Raw genomic sequence first — 18258 nt, forward strand, 5'->3', positions numbered from 1 at the left:
CTTCCCCTACAAAACTAAGCCAAATTTATCTGATAGTTGTTTTGATATCAATGTACAACTATATGCAAATGCCCACGTCAGAGGAAGGATACTAGATATACTGCTATGCCAGCCAACTAAGCTCCAAGACTAAAGGCCGAGATACATTTTGCAAACAAGGCCAATCAGCACCAATAAACTCTACTGCCATGAGTGCAATTAGGACTCAAATCTAAATACTAATGTAGGATTCCAACTCAGGTATCATATTTCAAGCAACTGGCCTAGAACTGGTTCACCCTTACACAGCATGTATCCATTGTCTAGAAGAAGGAAGCAGCAAAAACAAAAAAAGAACCCTAGAGACAAAGCAGACAGAATTGTGCTCTTTGCCTCTATTCTGTTCTGCCTTTTTTCATGTTATTATTTAAACACGGGCTTAATTCCTAATGTATGAACTGTGCTGCAAAACATCTTCTGCATATTTTAAAGGGAATAAGAAGCCCAATACTACAACTTACTTTTAGAAGTTCCACAAGCCTGCACAATGCTTTAACTGAGGTTCTAGTCATTGGCTTCGGCATCGACATGTGCAGATTCATTGTGCTTTTAATAATGCTGCTAATGCTGTAAGCAAACAGAAAGCCCTGCAAAAAACATTGGAAGGAAAGGATGAAACATTAAAATAATGTTCTTCCAAACACAAAAATAGAACTGTCCAAGACACAAGAATATTTGCTTTCATAGAATAGATGTATCAAGTCATTAATAATTACAATAATAATTACAAAAGAGGAATCTGAGAAAGTATCTGACAAATGGAGTTTTAACTCTTGAAAGTTTATACCCCCAAATTCTTGTTGGTCTATAAGGTGCTACTAGATTCAAATCTAGCTATTTGACTAAAGATCAGGCTATTTGCTGAAACTACAAAAGAGAGATGGCTCTTGATTGTACAAGGCAAGGTATGTCATGCAGACTGATTTGCCAGTTTCCTTGTAGGTAACAGGAATCTTGGTAACTGAAAACCACCTAGCTATATAGAAAGTAGCATTTTCTAACCATGTGATTTTAGACTAACACACACACCTGTATAAAAATGTTGCATCTGTTGGTGAGGTTTTCAGCAAACTTTTCCATTTGTTGTTCCTTTGACAAAATAGATTCCATTTTCATCATCCATGAGCTCACAAGCACATAGTATGATTGCATTTCTCTGGAGAGAAAATAGTAATCTTACTCAACAGCTCTATCAGACAAGATGCCAAATCATGGTTAAACACAATGTCTGAAGTTATAAGCCATGGCTTGCAATCAGCTACCAAACCAGAAGAAACCATGGTTTGAAGTGGGCTACCAAGATTTATGCCAACTATAGTTTGACCTGAGATCCAAATTATGGGTGAAAAGATCACAAGGAATCATGAAAACTAACCAATACAATATAATAACATCAGTGTATTCAGTATATACAAAACAGGGAATCCAATTTATCATAAGAAACTGAGATCACTTTGCAAAATTCTAGAGAGAAGCTGAACTTCAGACTTTGGCTACACAAACTGAAGTTTAATTGTAAATAACACCAAAGAAACTGAGCAATTGCTTGAGACTAGAACTTCCACAGAGCATTAGCCTCCCCCCCCCCTTTTAAAATTTATCCAAATTGACAGATCATATTTATGACAGCCATTCCGCTCCGGACTGAACATGAAACCAAGTGTTGAGAATTGAATGGGAAAAAAGTAGTTCTAAATCACAATTTCATTTCTAAACGACTAGCACAAACCACAGATGTATTAGTTGTCTGAACTGAGCCAACCTAAGAGTAGCTATTAATGTCTCAGTAACAACAACAGGACAGTGTTAAATGAAAACAAAGTTAGGATTGCATGTGACAAATGCATGATCAGACTGAAGCCACAAGAAAATTAATGCTAACCGAGTTCTAAACACAATGTGCATTCATGTGACAAGGTTGTTTATGCGCATATATTTAAGGGGGAAAGCAATACAAATAACTATGTTTTCTCAAAGCCTCTGATTCACATGGCAACAAGCATGAGGTACATAAAGATAGCTGCCATGGTAAAGCATTTGAGAATACTTCCATATGGCTGAGATTTCATGGGTTCCAAGCCCTTAGTTAATTTTTTTCAACTGAAAATCCACCTAAGCGGCTTAGGATCACGGTATAAAAATTGCATACCTGGCTCATACGTTAGTCAGAAACTGCATTACTACAAAGAGTACCAACAGTACAAAAAAGCAAACACAACTAATTTCTCTTTCTGGGACTGCCATCCGATCATAAACAGGTTTACCCTCAATCTAAGTCCCTTTAATATCAAAAGAAGCTTCTTCCACAAACTGTGCATACAATCAGGGTACTTGGTGTCTAGATTTTCTGCAGACTAAGAACCATGCAGGGTAAAAGGTTTTGTCTTTAAAACCTACTTGGTAAGTGACTGAGCCTTGTGCTGTAGAAAACCTTCCCTGTGCGCTTTAATGGCATGAATGCTTTTCCTGTCTAGAATCTTGGCAGCAGCTGGCATCTTCTCGATTAGAAAGTTATCAGCAAACCAAATTATATTAGCCGTAAGTGTGATCGCTGGCACCTGTCATATCAATGATAAAAATACAGACAAAAAAGTTCACCTTAGCGTTTCTAATTTTATATTCAAATACACAATGCAAAACCCACATCAATTTATCACTTCCAAATATGAAGAACTGTCCTATATATACTGAAGTATATCTCTATGAAGTATTCTATGGAAACACATTTCTTAGATATAAAATTCCACTTCATCTTTCACATTAGATTTCAGGCTCTGCTTTGGAGTCGATTCTCTGCTGCAATAATGTAGAGTAGGAACACCACAAAATGTGTTAATGCTTGGCCGAACCTTAAAGGGAGATCAGCTAAACTAGCCATCGCCTACAGCAGGGGTAGTCAACCTGTGGTCCTCCAGATGTTCATGGACTACAATTCCCATGAGCCCCTGCCAGCATTTGCTGGAGGACATCTGGAGGACCACAGGTTGACTACCCCTGGCCTACAGGATCCTAAGAGCTGTGGAACAAGATCCATCAATCTAGTGAGGCATTCACTTAAGTAAAAACAAGAGGGGTTGAAAGGATTTGAGAACAGGTATGAGAACATAATGCCACCCTTTTTTAAAATACAGGACGTCAGCTTCTACAGGAACTTGGCAAGAAGCCTACACTACCACTGCGAAACCTCTGGACTGGGTCGTATGTAACCTGCAAATTATCAAACCTATTATTTCTGTATCATGAGTACATATTCTATTGAACAGATGTACAGAAGAAATTCTTCCCTATATTGCATTTTGGAAGCTATCCTCAGTATTGAATTAATTCTAACTTAATAAACAGGACTCATTCTTGAGCAAGCATGGTCATGATAGGATTGTTATGACAGGAGGCTGAATTAAAGGCAGTAATTAATTAACATGTTTTGTATTAACATGAAAGTAGCAAGTTATTCTCCCCAATAAGCAAATGGTTGCAAGATTTCAGTAACAATTTCAAACAATGCAGATAATAAACAAAATTATGTTCATACTGTCTGTGAAGTTTTCAATTTTTAGAGGAAAGTTACAAACAGAAAAAAAATCACCTTTTTGCAAATATCCAATAACGATTTGTAAAATTTCTTGTCTATCGTCCGAAAAATCTTAAAGTGTAGTACAAACAGCCCACAAACTCCTATGTACTTGTCTCTCTGGTCAATTTCTGACGGTTCACCTTACACACACAAAAAAAGAATATTTTTGAAGTCTGACACTAAACAAACAATATAACAACTTTCACAAACACTAATGTCAGTCTGAAAATAGTCCATCTGGTATTACCAAGCTTAGCTTCAATATTTGCAAAAATTGTGCGAATACTATGTGCAAACTCCTCTGCAAAAGCGGTGCTCTTTGACACTGACACTCCACCATTGAGGCAATCGAATTGCTGTTCTACACAAGCCTGAAAGAGGAAAAGAGAAGAGCAACTGACATCATAGGGATTTAGTGATATTTACTGACAATATTAGTGCAAACAAATCATAAGTGCAACTTAGAATTCACAAATGGGTAGCCCTGCTGGTCTGAAGCAGCAAAACAACTTTTGAGTCCAGTGGCATTTTTAAGAACAATAAAGTTGTATCCAAGGTATGAGCTTTCATGTGCATGCACACTTCCTCAGAAAGCTCATACCTAGAATAAAACTTCGTTGGTCTTAAAGGTGCCATTGGATTCTAAATTTGTTTTAGAATTTACAAGTTCGCCCCTGTCTGGGGGTCTTATTTGATCGAAGTAATTTCGACATCGGATTTTAAAGGCATCAATATTTAAATAGTAGTTATTAACTGTTACTTCAGCTTCTTCGCCCATTTCAGTAGTCTGATTCCACAAGACAATGCTTTTATAAATGTGAACATATTTTTGGGATTACAAAGAACTTTAGAAGCATTTAGTAATGCCAATTAGCCTTCTGAAGTTCATGTTAAATAATTAGATACAATACAAGAGGAATATATAGCTTTAGTTAGTTATACTACAAGCGATGAAAATGCCTTAACTATGTCTTGTATGAAACAAGACAGAAATGCTGGATTGTCTATCACATCAATTTACTAGGCAGAGACTTCATGATAATTCTTCCATACATACTGCATGCTCTCCAGGCAAATTAAGATACCTTTCTAGACCACACCAACTTGGGGAGGGGTTGTGGCTCAGTGAAAGAGGCTCTGGTTGAATCCATGACATCTCCAGTTAAAAGGACCAGATAAAAAGTCATGAACAAGACCTCCACCTGAGACCCTGGACAGCCATTAACAGACTGACTATACTAAGTTGATCTTGATGAACCAAGGATCTGCTTCAGCCCACACAGCCTACACACACATACTTCTCCCAAAGATACATTTAATGTCCTTTGAATCCAATTTCTTAGGCTATAAACCAGAATATATTACAAACAAAAAGGTGTAAAAATTAAGTCATTCAAAAATTAAGTCATTACCAATTAAACCACCATTGTTTCCCAAAATGAACAAACTTTTTAGGGTTTCACTACACATTCTAACTGCACTGAAAATATGTTGCTCAACATTCACTTACGTTACCTGGAATATCATTCCATCCAATAACTGGTTTTCCAGTTTTAATAGCAACTTTTCAAACGGCTTCAGTTTATCCTCCTGGACACCAAATTTGGAAGGATTGTGATGGACAGACTTTAACAACCTGGCAAAGTAAAAGAATAACAATCCACTCATAGCAAACTCAACGTACTCAGATACTGCCTGAAGCTGGAATTCATTTATTTCCACTCTTCCTAACAGTGAACTTGATAGTTCCACATCTCTTAGTAAGGCAATTATACAGACAAGGTAGGGATTATTGCATGCTTAAAGTATGTCTGAGCACTGTTCATAGAATGTTCATGGCAAGGGAGGAAAATTTAAAAGGAAAAAGAATAAAAGGAAGATCAGGGGATAGAGAGAATTGGATCCTTTCCTACCCTTAAGTCCTATCTCTGGTCTCAGATTCTTTTGAAATGAAGGCAAGATTTTTTTATGCTAACATCCGAGGAAATTCAAACATACACAATTGCTAAGGCAGGAGCCTTTAACACTTTATAGTACCTTGTAATGGCATGTGTATGTGTGAAATTAACATACAGTCCTGCATATCCTTAAACACACGATGTAGGAAAGAAGATGGTAAAATTACCTGTTTCAAGCACTAACTGCTACATGAATATCTCCCTGCTCAGAAGCCAATATTACATGGCAATTTTGCTGCAGTGCAATTCTTAAGTTTTAGGGCCAGGTGAGCAGAAAGTCACAAAAACTAGTAACACTTTTGCACAGCAGGAAGATATGACCCCCCCTTTATTTGTTCAAAGTCTGTTTTGGAATTCAAGAGACCCAAGCTCCCAACTCATACATACAAACCAGAACCCTGTGAAGCACATTTGAACTGGTCCAATACTAATCAAATAATAAATTTCTAGAATGGCTGGCAAAGGGGTGGGGCCAGACAGAAAGATCCTGCTGGCAGCAGCACAGCAGCACTGAGTTACTTCTGGGCTAAGTTTATCTTTCTCTCCCTGAAGGTACAAATATCTGTATCGGTTTGTTTGTTTAGATTTTTATTGCTGTTGTTGCAAACCACTTTGGGGAAAAGCAGGTTATAAATACATTCTGAATAAATAAATTTTAATTCAAGGCAAATGCCTGCTAGAAAGAAAACCAAGGCTATTGTACCATCACATACATGAGCAAATTTAGAACAGTTCACCTCGGTCAAGCATTGCAGAAATAATAATAATATGATTTTATTTTTATAATCCATCCTTCCCTAGTCGGCTCAGGCTGGGTAGCATCATATGTCAAAAACAGTCAACTGCGCCTGCGTACAATCAAAGCTTAGCATTTCTCCCATTTAAGAAAGTGATGAAACACATAGGGCCAAAGAGTAATTGAATATGAATACTAATGCTCAGGGACCCATTGGGCACAAGCCACAAAAAATCTTGCGCAACCCCCCCATTAAGTGCATGGGCGCAACTTGGGGGATTGAATCCTCTCAACGTGACTCACTGCACTGTTTATGCTTTTAATTTTTTTTCTAAATGGGGCACTCCTTTACCCACATACCTTTTGTACATGGTCCAGTGATCTTTCAGGATTATATGCTTGACTATTATCTCATCCAGAGTTAGTAAAACAGTCAGCAGCTCCCCCAGATGCTCATACATAGCCTGTTGGGAATATACATATTTCAACATAGAAGATTTAGGATCCCTAAGAAAATTATTAAATAAAGTACATTTGCTTGAGAGAAAAAGCAAGTCTCATTGCACGTATCATTCTCTTCATTACAAGAAAGAAACAGGGGGGAAATCCAAGGCACACCAACGAGCTCTGGTTTTACATTTCTACAGCAGAAGGAAAAGATATCAAAAATTGAGCTCCAGATGGAGAACTTGCAGTTTTATGACCCACAGCATCAACTTCTGCAAATAATTCTCACCTGAAAATGAACTCCTGATGTCTCTATAACTTTAGGCGAGCTCCTGAAAAATGAACCAATACTACATTTTACATCACATAAGAAAGGGTTTTTTTATTTTTAAAACTGTCTTCAATAAATCACATTGATAGACAATAACAAGGAAAACAATTCCACAAATGCAAGAGGCCCAATATTTGTGAACTAGAGACAGTTAACTGGATTGCAACATTATAGAGAATGTGCTGCACAACTGTTGACCCATCAAACTGGGCACAGCACAGAGGTCGTGCAGTGAGCCTGCCAGGAGCCCAACAGCCCCTGTTTTGGCAATTCCAAATAGGCAGCAGAAGCAGAAAGTTTAACAAGTCCCTGGGCCTGGTAGAACTATTAAGACTTAATAATAGTAGTATTTTGTATGTCACTGCTGATGTTTATTACATATACAACTTCATCCATTAAAAAAAAGCCATGATGCTCTGCTGCCAAATAGTTTTACAAAGAAATCCAGGGGAAAACTAACACTTGCTAAAAGAGCTGAGGGAATACTGACAAGAGACTATTTGAACTATGTCTAGAAGATTGACGTTAGCATCTGTAAAGTATCCTGTGGTCTCCTAATCATCCCAAATTCCCTGTCCAGATTAAATGCTACTCTTTAAAAGGGGCTTCCCCCCCAGAAGCAAACACTCACAGAACCTCACATCTGGAAATTTCCTTCCTGGTCTTTCCTAATGTAGTTACAAGCATGATTCACACTAACACCACATAATTCCAACTTTAAGGACCGATTAGAAACCACAAATGAGCCTCTTGTGGCGCAGAGTGGTAAGGCAGCCGCCTGAAAGCTTTGCTCATGAGGTTGGGAGTTCGATCCCAGCAGCCGGCTCAAGGTCGACTCAGCCTTCCATCCTTCTGAGGTCGGTAAAATGAGTACCCAGCTTGCTGCTGGGGGGTAAACGGTCATGACTGGGGAAGGCACTGGCAAACCACCCCGTATTGAGTCTGCCATGAAAACGCTAGAGGGCGTCACCCCAAGGGTCAGACATGACTCGGTGCTTGCACAGGGGATACCTTTACCTTTAGAAACCACAATAGTATCAGAAATGGCACATAAACTGCAGAAACAGTCTAAAGCCCCACAAGCAGCAAATGCTGAGAAAGAACTTTCCAGAAAAAACATGCCAGTAAGATTAAACAATAGTGAGCTAAATGACACCATCAGCTTATGGGTTTACACAATATTTTACATACATATTGCACAGACATTTCCTATTAGGGTTGGGCACTTCGGCGTTCGAAGCAGCCGTCTGTGCCCAAAGCAGACAGCACCACACCACAGGGGGGGAGGCATGGGCTTTGGTGCGTTGAGGGGCACATACACGCAAACACCCACACCTCCCCCCCCCACGGCGCAGTGCTGGTTGCTTCAGGCACTTCGGACGCTGAAGCACCCAACCCTATTGCCTATATAATCCCAGTGCCTCAAAAGCACAAAATTTAAGAAGCACATAAATTTGCTATGTTTTCATCTGGCATTCAAAGACTATATTTTTGTCAGTACTTACTTATTACTAGTATAAAGGACTGCCAGTTGATGTACTACATTCATCACCACTTCATAACACCGTGTCACAAAACAAGACAGCTCCTGAAATGACAATATTCATCAAGATATAGAGACCATTTGCTTGTGAAACAAGTTTATCTATTGATTCAGAAATCAGCAGGGCAATATTTCACACTTGAAAAATAATGTGCAGTCACCCACCAGAAGTGAAAATCCTAAATAAAATGCTTATTTAAAGTCTAGTTATCAGATTAAATTTTGACAAATTGATTGATTGGATTTTTATACTGCCCATCCCAGTAACCCAACACTTGGAGGTGCACAACATGGCATACAATACACCATGTGTTATGGTGTGTCAAATCCAATACAGCCATACACAAACATGAGGAAAATATCAGAATGTTCTGCTCACACAGGCTCAATTCCAAACGCCATCAAATGCTTTAACGCTCATAATTTTTTAAATTACATTATCTATAAATTCTTAATGATCTCACATCTGCTTTGAATCTCCAGAGACTAATGGCTGGAACTGTGAAGCAGCAATAAAACAGCCATTAGAGGTTATGTTAACAGCTGTACCCTAACAGTATTTACTGTTTATTGGGTCTCTAACAGGAAATAGACTAAATTAGAACTCCACCTAGAGACTAAATATGACAACATTTTCTGTCTTCTGGAAACTGCTGATGGATTCATGCCTTAGAAAGATACAAAAGTAAAGCAAAAGTAAAAAAAAATTGAAGCCCTCTGGAAATTCTGCACACAATGTCTTATGATAGAACAAACAGTTATCTACTGGGTCAAGCAATACATAATAGACAAAACTGAACAGATCACATATCTGTCACATGAACACATATCAACTGTGTCAAAGAAACTCCAAAATATGTTGGGTACCAGATCTTCATAAGATTTCTGTGAAGGTTCAAGGGGTTGGCAGGTTACAGTGTCCTGCATTGTGTGTAGGGTTGGACTAGATGACCCAGGGCTAGATGACCATTCCAACTCCGCTATTCTATGATTCTCCAGATTAATTTTCCCAATGCCATTTTAAAACAAGCACAGAACAACCCCATCCCATTGAAATTATGCCATATTTTTAAAGCCACCATTTCTACAAAAAGCAGAGGAAGTTGAGCAACTCAGATCTTGCTTTCATTTAAGAATGAACAAGCAAATGTCTCCTGCTAGTTGTTCCATGGAAAATCAAACTCTTATTTCTTTGAAGCAGTCAATATTTCAAATGAAATATCCCCTTTAAAAATTCAGGGCTTTGTTGAAACAATTGAATTTACTCTGTGTTGGTCAAACTTGTTGAGTCAGTCCTTTGTTTCTGAAAGCTTTTGTCCCTGAATGAAAAGCATCTGCAGGAGGCTAACAATCTGAGAGGAGGGCCAGCAAAGAGAGAGAGAGAGAGAGAGAGAGAGAAAGCACTGGTTAACCCTTTTTGTGCTCAGAATTCCCTGCATCCAGCTCCTTTTCTCTCTGGAAGGGAAGATAGAGACAATATTGCCCCCAACTCACTTCAAAGTGGTTTTCATGTGCAAAGGCCAAAAAATGTGAGTTAACCTTGTCAATGGAAGTAATTATCTTGTAGCAAGCAACAATTATAAAATCCATTGCTCAGCCGAAACACATAAACAGCTGTTGCAGAAATACATAAATATTACAATTACACTTTACCTGTAAAAATGAGATAAATCTTCCCATCTGTATTTGACTATCTCCTTCCACCTTACTGGACTCCAAAGCTTGAAATTAAATAAACGAATTAAAATTGTTCATGTCCAATGGATTCAAAGTTAAAAGGCAATTCACTAACATGGTGATACCTATTAAACTTTTCCCATCACTGCAGCCCAGAGCACATTACTTTGACAAAAGCCTTCCCTAAGCATGTTAACACAGTAGCCCTGTATGGTACTGAATTTGCCTGCTCTGTTCAAATTGCTTAGTTCACACAGAGACCGGAAGAAACCATTAATTTTTTTAAAGGATGAATCTTGCAGCTGCTACAACTCTCTCCTTCCTGCCAATGAGACAGCAAAATCAAAGGAAGTGCCTTGTTTCATTTTGGCAACATATCACTGTTATCTTTGGAAAGGGATTTTAATAAAATGCAGCATCAAATAAAAATTTATCTCAAAGTTACTCATTTTTAGAGCAATGTTATGTTGCCTGTAATACCTTTTTCCTGAATAACATAGCTAAGAGGATTATTCTCCCCTGCATGCTGTCAACCCAATAAGAATTAATAATATACTGCATTTCTCAGGTCTCTGCACCCCTTAAGGCATGGATGAACTAAATGACAGAAGATAGTTCTGTTCTGAAAACAGCGTGATCTCATTAATCCTACAGATGGAAGAGGGGAGACCTAGATTTGCCCTTTAACCACAATACTACCCAGAAGGATCCAATGTAGTAGCATTTACCACTGAAAGTGGTTTAAGCCTGTAGAGACATAGACTCTCAGTTGTCATGAAAAATAATTGGGTTATCAGCATAACCTACCCCCAAAGGAGATAACATAAGAGGGATAATTTAGACGCAGGAAGAAACATGTGTTCCATGTAAACAAGTCATTAATATACAACGCAGTGTAGAAACCAGTATTGCCAATGATAAGCTCCCAAGAGGAAAGGAAGGAGAATGTAAGAAGTAAATAAAGGAGCTCTGGCAAAAATATTCTTCCCATGGAAGAGTCAGCATCAACCAAGGCCCTTCACCAACTACAATCTTCTCACCAAATCTTATTTCCGTCTCTCTCTATAGGAGGGTGAGAGCTGTGGCAACCCGTTCCCGGATTTATTCAACAACAGTTCTGGGGAACAGGCTGCTAGTGGAAATCCAAGCTACACCATCCATTTATATTTTTATATGCTGCGTAAAGAGTCTCTATTTAAAAGGACCTTTAATTTAACTCAATCACTTTTACTGCATTTTTTTTTAAACTTTAATGGATTAACTCAAAAATGAACAAACTGTGCTCAGGGTCCATTAGCATTTTTAAACAGAAGTATAACAAATTTGTCCTTGGGACAAAACCCAGCATTCAAAAAATACACAACCAAAGGCTTGTGACTGCTTTTCATGCAGTTAATCAACTACACATTGGTTAACACTACATTTACTTCAAATATAAAAATTCAAGAGTTAAGAATTAAGAGTTAAGAATATAGCTCTGATAAAATCATTCCCAGCAACAGGTGTCAAACAAAAAAATATTTTAAAACTAGCAAGAAAGCCCATTGCAACCAGGGCGCTAGGACCTAGGGGACACCGGGAGTTGCAAATCTCTCTCTGTGTTTCTTGGTGTGCCTCACAGCAGGAGGCATAGCAGGTAATGAGGGCTGGTTCATAGGAGGAAAGCAAGACTGGCATGCAGTTTGGGGCAGCTCTCTGTCTCTCTCTCCATTGCAGCAGGGGCAACTCTCTCTGTGTGTCTCTCTCCGTGGCAGCAGGAACCATAGCAGGTAATTAGGGCTCGTTCTTAGGAGGGAAGCAAGGCTGGTCAGCAGCTTGGGGCAGCTCTCTCTGAGTCTCTCTCTGGCTCCCTCGCAGCAGGAGTGATAGGAGGGAATGAGGGCTTGTGTTCGGTCTGGCAGGGCTCTATGCGTCTCTCTCTGTCTCTGGTGTGGCTGAGAGGAACGTGGCTATAGACCAGGGAGAGGGGGAGGGAGCTGTCAGGGCAGCTATTCCAACTCGGACCCTGATTGGCCCTATTCCAACTCGGACAACCCAGACTGTTCTACCCCCCAGTTTGTTTAACAAATATATAGCGGAACCATGGATAAGGATGTAAGCATTCAGTGAAGATGATTTTGCAGCACATGAACATTTAAACCCTACTCACAATAATATGCATTTAATGCCTCTGATGCACACAATGCTGCTGAAACTGCAACAACAGCAGAAGCCAAACTATTACAGCCATTTTTTCCTTGCAACTGATTAAACAAAATACTTTAACTTTGTAAAGGAGTAACTCAGATAAGCCCTATGAAGATAGGTTGAGGGACTTGGGAATGTTCAGCCTGGAAAAAAGGAGGTTGAGAGGGGACATGATAGCCCTCTTTAAGTATTTGAAAGGTTGTCATTTGGAGGAGGGCAGGATGCTGTTCCCATTGGCTGCAGAGGAAAGGACATGCAGTAATGGGTTTAAACTACAAGTACAACGATATAGGCTAGATATCAGGAAAAAATGTCACAGTCAGAGTAGTTCAGCAGTGGAATAGGCTGCCTAAGGAGGTGGTGAGCTCCCCCTCACTGGCAGTCTTCAAGCAAAGGTTGGATACACACTTTTCTTGGATGCTTTGGGCTGATCCTGCGTTAAGCAGGGGGTTGGACTAGATGGCTTGTATGACCCCTTCCAACTCTATGATTCTATGATTCTATATGTAAGAATCTGTATCTTTTCTAAATAGATTCCTATACATAGAATATTGAGCTTAATTGTAATCTTTAAAAAACAATTAATAATACCATAATTTTCACATATTAGCATAACTAAAGAAGTACTTACCTCCTTCTCCATAAAGCAACAGGCCATTGTAAAATTTTGCTTCTGCCTAGGAACAAATGCAGAGATTATTTTTCCCCCTAGAGTTGTAACTCTACAAAGAGTTAATGAAGAAAACACATGGCTAGGTATTTAAATTGCAGAACATGAATCTATGACAAAGTCTAGACACCAGTTTTGCCAACTATCAGCCTGTGTTAAAAAAAGATGTTACCTCATATTTTAGTTTCTTGATTTCACAGCAAAGGGCTGCATACACAGTGATGACTTTGTTCAGAACCTAATAAAACAAGCAGAAAAACCAACTTGCATATGCACAGCATAAAAAAATCACGTATGTTCAAAAAGATTACGAAGGGAGAATATAGTGTTTACCATTTTTTCGGGAATTGAAAGTGGTATGCCCCAGATAGGCCCTTCACTGTGCAAGGAGGGAAAGCAGCTGCAATCCTCCATTTTTATTTCTGGTTCACTATCAGCAGCACAGGTCAGGTCAACATATGGCTACCCAGAATGTTTCGCCTGACAGAAATAGGTCAATTGGCAGTCTGAATATGAAGTCAAGATCATCAGTGAACGATCTCCTGGCTGTCACAGGGGTAACTCAATCATTTGCACAGAAGGGCAGGGTGTTCGTCCCCACTCAAGTATATGGGAACAAAAGAATGGAATCACACATGGACCAGTGGCAGATCTAATTAACCTTAATCTTGTTTCACCTTAATATCTCTTTCTAGTAAAAATCAATCTTCTAGTAGTTTCCTTCTGTCTTTAATAACTAGCATATCAAAATCCCATTTACAGAGGGTCCTCCACACCTGTATTCCCCCTTCAAACCAGAAAGCAAACAAAGTCAGTCCCAATGATTCGCCTGAAGTCTTTCACCCTAAAGACCCATTAGAAGAAGAGTTGGTTCTTAAATGCCGCTTCTCTCTACCCGAAGGAGGCTCAAAGCAGCTTACAGTCGCCTTCCCTTTCCTCTCCCCACAACAGACACCCTGTGGGGTGGGTGAGGCTGAGAGAGCGCTGATATCACTGCTTGGTCAGAACAGCTTTATCAGTGCTGTGATGAGCCCAAGGTCACCCAGCTGGCTGCATGTGGGGGAGTGCAGAATCGAACCTGGCATTCAAGATTGGAAGTCCGCACTCCTAACCACTACACCAAACTGGCTCTCCTTTATCTATATTAGGCTCACCCATTAACAAAACTCTATTTCTTTGACATTGCTGTGATGATATCAAGGTTCTGTTTTAGGGCTTCTGTGCCCTGCCGCTAGCCCTCAAGGTACAAATCTGCTATAAACAAGAGTGGAGACAAGCATTCTCTATTTTCGTGTTGCGCTCTAACTTACGCAAGACTCAGCTTGCTGGATGGGCTGCTTCTTCTGGAATCCTCCCCAATAAGTGTCAAATGGTAAAGTATGCTTTTCATACGACCCAATTCTCCCTCTTTCATACCCAATCATTTCTTTATTTTTTCTGTATGTATGACCTAGATTAAATTGTATGTAGGGACCATTTTGATTTGTTTTGAATAAAATTCCTTTTTATTAATTTTTATTACTGCCTCTGTCTAAAATTTCTTGCCAGATACTCACTTTGTATACACAGGTGGAGTATCTCGCTTCTTATCACCTCTCGCATTACTTATTAGTCTCCTAGGAATTGCTAATTCCACCGCCATAAATTCAGGACACAATTCTATTTCTGGTAACAAGAATATTTGAGACTTGAGAACTTTACCTTGTTTTCCGTCTTTATAAGTTCAAGTAAGGAAGACTGTTCATAAGGCAGAAGCTAAAATTAAGCAAAAACAGGAGCCTATTTAGGAAAGGCAAAATGCTGGGTGTATGACTGACTAGACTAAATATTACAGTAACATCTTTTTCCCAAGTTGATTTCCCAAATGCAATATCATGAGGAGAAAAGGCACTTTTTATGTGTATGGCAGGAAATTATCTATGAGAATTTGTTCTGATATTTTTAAAAAGAAACAAGAGTTGGGTTTTATACCCTATTTTGCACGACCAGAAGGAGTCTCAAAGCAGCTTACAATCGCTTTCCCTTCCTCTCCCTGCAACAGAAACCCTGTGAGGTACGTGGGGCCGAGAGTTATGACAGAACTGTGGTGTAAGAACAGAGCTGTGGGTAGCCCAAGGTCACCCAGCTGGCTGCAAGTGGAGGAATGAGGAGTCAAACCTCGCTCGCCAGATTAGAATCTGCCACTCTTATCCACTAGACCAGAGGTAGTCAACCTGTGGTCCTCCAGATGTTCATGGACTACAATTCCCACGAGCCCCTGCCAGCAAACGCTAGCAGGGGCTCATGGGAATTGTAGTCCATGAACATCTGGAGGACACAGGTTGACTACCCCTGCACTAGACCAAGCTGGACATGAAAAGAAAATACATTTAAGCCATATCTTTTTTTTTTAATTTGTCAGACTCTAAGAATTGCTTGTGGCAGGTAAAAAAGGTCAGATAAAATCCCTGATAAAAACCCACATTAAAATCCAGCATTTCAAAAACACAAGATTAGTGGCAAATAATAACCATCCCCCAACCCCAGTCCAGCAGCCTGCCACCTGTCAAGGGGAAGGAGTAGTGAATCGCCTGATGGATGGCATAGTCTGTTGAGTTGGTGCAGCCTGAGGAGGGGCCACTGATCCCCCTTACTCTGTCTGGCCTCAACCAAAGACCCAATGAAAGAGCTCCATCTTACAGGCCCTGTGGAACTGTGCGAGCTCCATCAGGGCCCTCAGCTCACCCAGGAGCTCATTCCACCAGGTCGGGGCCAGGACCAAAAAGGCAAAAAAAAAAAGGCATTAAAAAGAAGCAACATATGCTAAATAAACATAAATGAATTATAGCTATCACATGAGAACAACTGTGCATGATTTGTCACTAGGCTCGTAGCTAGTCATTACTGCTGGAAAGAAGCCATTTTGTTTGCCTTAAGAGGATCCTGTGGATCACTAAAAATGCAGTCTCAGCTAAGGGTATTTTAAAACAATGTTCCTAAGTAGTAAACACAATTATGAGTTTTATGTAACCACTTGAAGCTTTAGATGTATAATCCTCATTCACATTAAACGGTTTTGTATTAAAAATGAAGGGAGGGGGAAATATGGAATCGTCACATTTCAACACCAAAGGGAAGATGCTGCTACAAATGCTGCAGGCAGGACATTGACTGGAGGGGTCACAAGGACCATACCATGGTCCATCTACACTGGCTCCTGATCTGCACAATTCATGTGCTAGTGTTGAATCTATCTAACCACTATGATCATCTTTCTAGGCACTTCTTCTGGTGCCCCTGCCGGGGACAGGGCCTTCTCGGTCATGACACTTAAACCAGGGGTAGTCAAACTGCGGCCCTCCAGATGTCCATGGACTACAATTCCCAGGAGCCCCTGCCAGCATTCGCTGGCAGGGGCTCCTGGGAATTGTAGTCCACGGACATCTGGAGGGCCGCAGTTTGACTACCCTTGCTTAAACTCTGGAATTCTCTGCCTTAAGAGATCCACCTGTCCCCTTTTGTTGCCACCGTTCGCCAGCAGATTAAGGCCTTTTTGTTTTGACTGCTGTTCTCTCAGTCACCCCTTTTTCCTGCCTTATTTAACTGTTGTTTTATTTATGTGAGTTTTACTTGGTTTTAATTGTTCAAATGAATTGTTTTTGATGGTTGATGATTTTAACATGTATTTTCATTATGTATGCTTTTAATTCTTTAACCACCTGATGAGGGTAAAAAGCCCAGGTATGCAATTAAAATATATAAACTGCTTTGGCCTTGAAAAGGACAATACGCATATGTCATAAATAAACACACAATACATTTAAGGATCTATACCTTATAAGGGTCAATCCACCAGAAAAATACAATGTCAGCTTATCCCTACTTCTTACCAAATATTTGCTCTAGATTGTGCAATTTTCTTCTGAAAGCTGAATAGTGCTAGATTTTCAGAGAACAACCTTGTGAACAGTTGCACAGAAGTTCCTATTCCTATCAGCGGCATTTACTCATATTTTACTGAATGAAGCACTACGTTCATACTTCAAAGCCCTTTAGCATTCAACTGATTCCCACATTTATTTTAGTAAAACTCAACAGAATTAAGCATAAAAACATAAATGCATGTTAAAAAGAATCCTACGTTTAATTCAATGGGATCAAGATTAAAGTCCCAGACATCTCCCACAGAGTCATCCAGTGCATCTTCAATTCTCTTCAGTTGAGAAGTGTATGCCTCAAGGAATTTCCCATAATTCTTCAGCTGCACTTCAGCATGGATTTCTAAAAATAAACAGTATTATTTTCATTATAGCAAATTACCGTCACAACCACCACTAGACTATTATCACTTAGATCTCTGAGAACGTAAAAGGTTGTCTTTGTTCATTTTTTCTTACAAAGAAAAGTTTTACTCCTCCAAAGGAAATTGTACTTTACAATGTTGTATATGCAAATTAATCTCCCAACAACTGACCTATTGTCCTAAAACAGAAATCTGTTAATTATTTGGACCTTAAGCTTTTTCTGATATCCCATAGCTTTATAAACTGGGGCCAAGGGACCAAGCCCTATGAAGATAGGTTGAGGGACTTGGGAATGTTCAGCCTGGAGAAAAGGAGGTTGAGAGGGGACATGATAGCCCTCTTTAAGTATTTGAAAGGTTGTCACTTGGAGGAGGGCAGGATGCTGTTTCTGTTGGCTGCAGAGGAGAGGACACGCAGTAATGGGTTTAAAGTTCAAGTACAACGATATAGGCTAGATATCAGAAAAAAAATTTTCACAGTCAGAGTAGTTCAGCAGTGGAATAGGCTGCCTAAGGAGGTGGTGAGCTCCCCCTCACTGGCAGTCTTCAAGCAAAGGTTGGATACACACTTTTCTTGGATGCTTTAATGCTTAGGGCTGATCCTGCGTTGAGCAGGGGGTTGGACTAGATGGCCTGTATGGCCCCTTCCAACTCTTGCTTTCATTTTACACTGCGTAGGAATTGTACCCAGTTAGGCAATCTGTAAGGTGATTTGAAAATAAAACATTGCCCACTACTATTTTCTAAGTTTCACAATTCTGCTATTGTTACATCATATCACTATTAGCAGCTTATATTAGCTTGAATTTACAGA

At 39.6% G+C, this 18258-nt stretch overlaps 1 protein-coding gene across 2 annotated transcripts in view; it reads right to left on the reverse strand.

Annotated features, from left to right (window-relative positions):
- WASHC4 (WASH complex subunit 4) overlaps positions 1 to 18258 on the reverse strand; it is a 40328-nt gene that overhangs the window by 19185 nt on the left and 2885 nt on the right. The window contains exons 2-15 of one of the 2 annotated variants that reach the window (XM_077339712.1): positions 17283 to 17422; positions 14864 to 14917; positions 13335 to 13400; positions 13124 to 13169; positions 10282 to 10349; positions 8591 to 8673; positions 7044 to 7086; positions 6668 to 6771; positions 5129 to 5249; positions 3861 to 3984; positions 3626 to 3753; positions 2437 to 2597; positions 1069 to 1195; positions 501 to 626 (exon numbers count right to left, since the gene is read on the reverse strand). In XM_077339712.1, coding sequence (XP_077195827.1) covers positions 501 to 626; positions 1069 to 1195; positions 2437 to 2597; positions 3626 to 3753; positions 3861 to 3984; positions 5129 to 5249; positions 6668 to 6771; positions 7044 to 7086; positions 8591 to 8673; positions 10282 to 10349; positions 13124 to 13169; positions 13335 to 13400; positions 14864 to 14917; positions 17283 to 17422 — 1391 coding nt within the window. Of the gene's footprint in view, positions 1 to 500; positions 627 to 1068; positions 1196 to 2436; positions 2598 to 3625; positions 3754 to 3860; positions 3985 to 5128; positions 5250 to 6667; positions 6772 to 7043; positions 7087 to 8590; positions 8674 to 10281; positions 10350 to 13123; positions 13170 to 13334; positions 13401 to 14863; positions 14918 to 17282; positions 17423 to 18258 lie in introns of those variants that run through there. The other variant, XM_077339713.1, reaches the window with a different exon arrangement.

Source organism: Paroedura picta, chromosome 5 (genome assembly GCF_049243985.1).
Source record: "Paroedura picta isolate Pp20150507F chromosome 5, Ppicta_v3.0, whole genome shotgun sequence".
NCBI classification, from domain to species: domain Eukaryota; kingdom Metazoa; phylum Chordata; class Lepidosauria; order Squamata; family Gekkonidae; genus Paroedura; species Paroedura picta.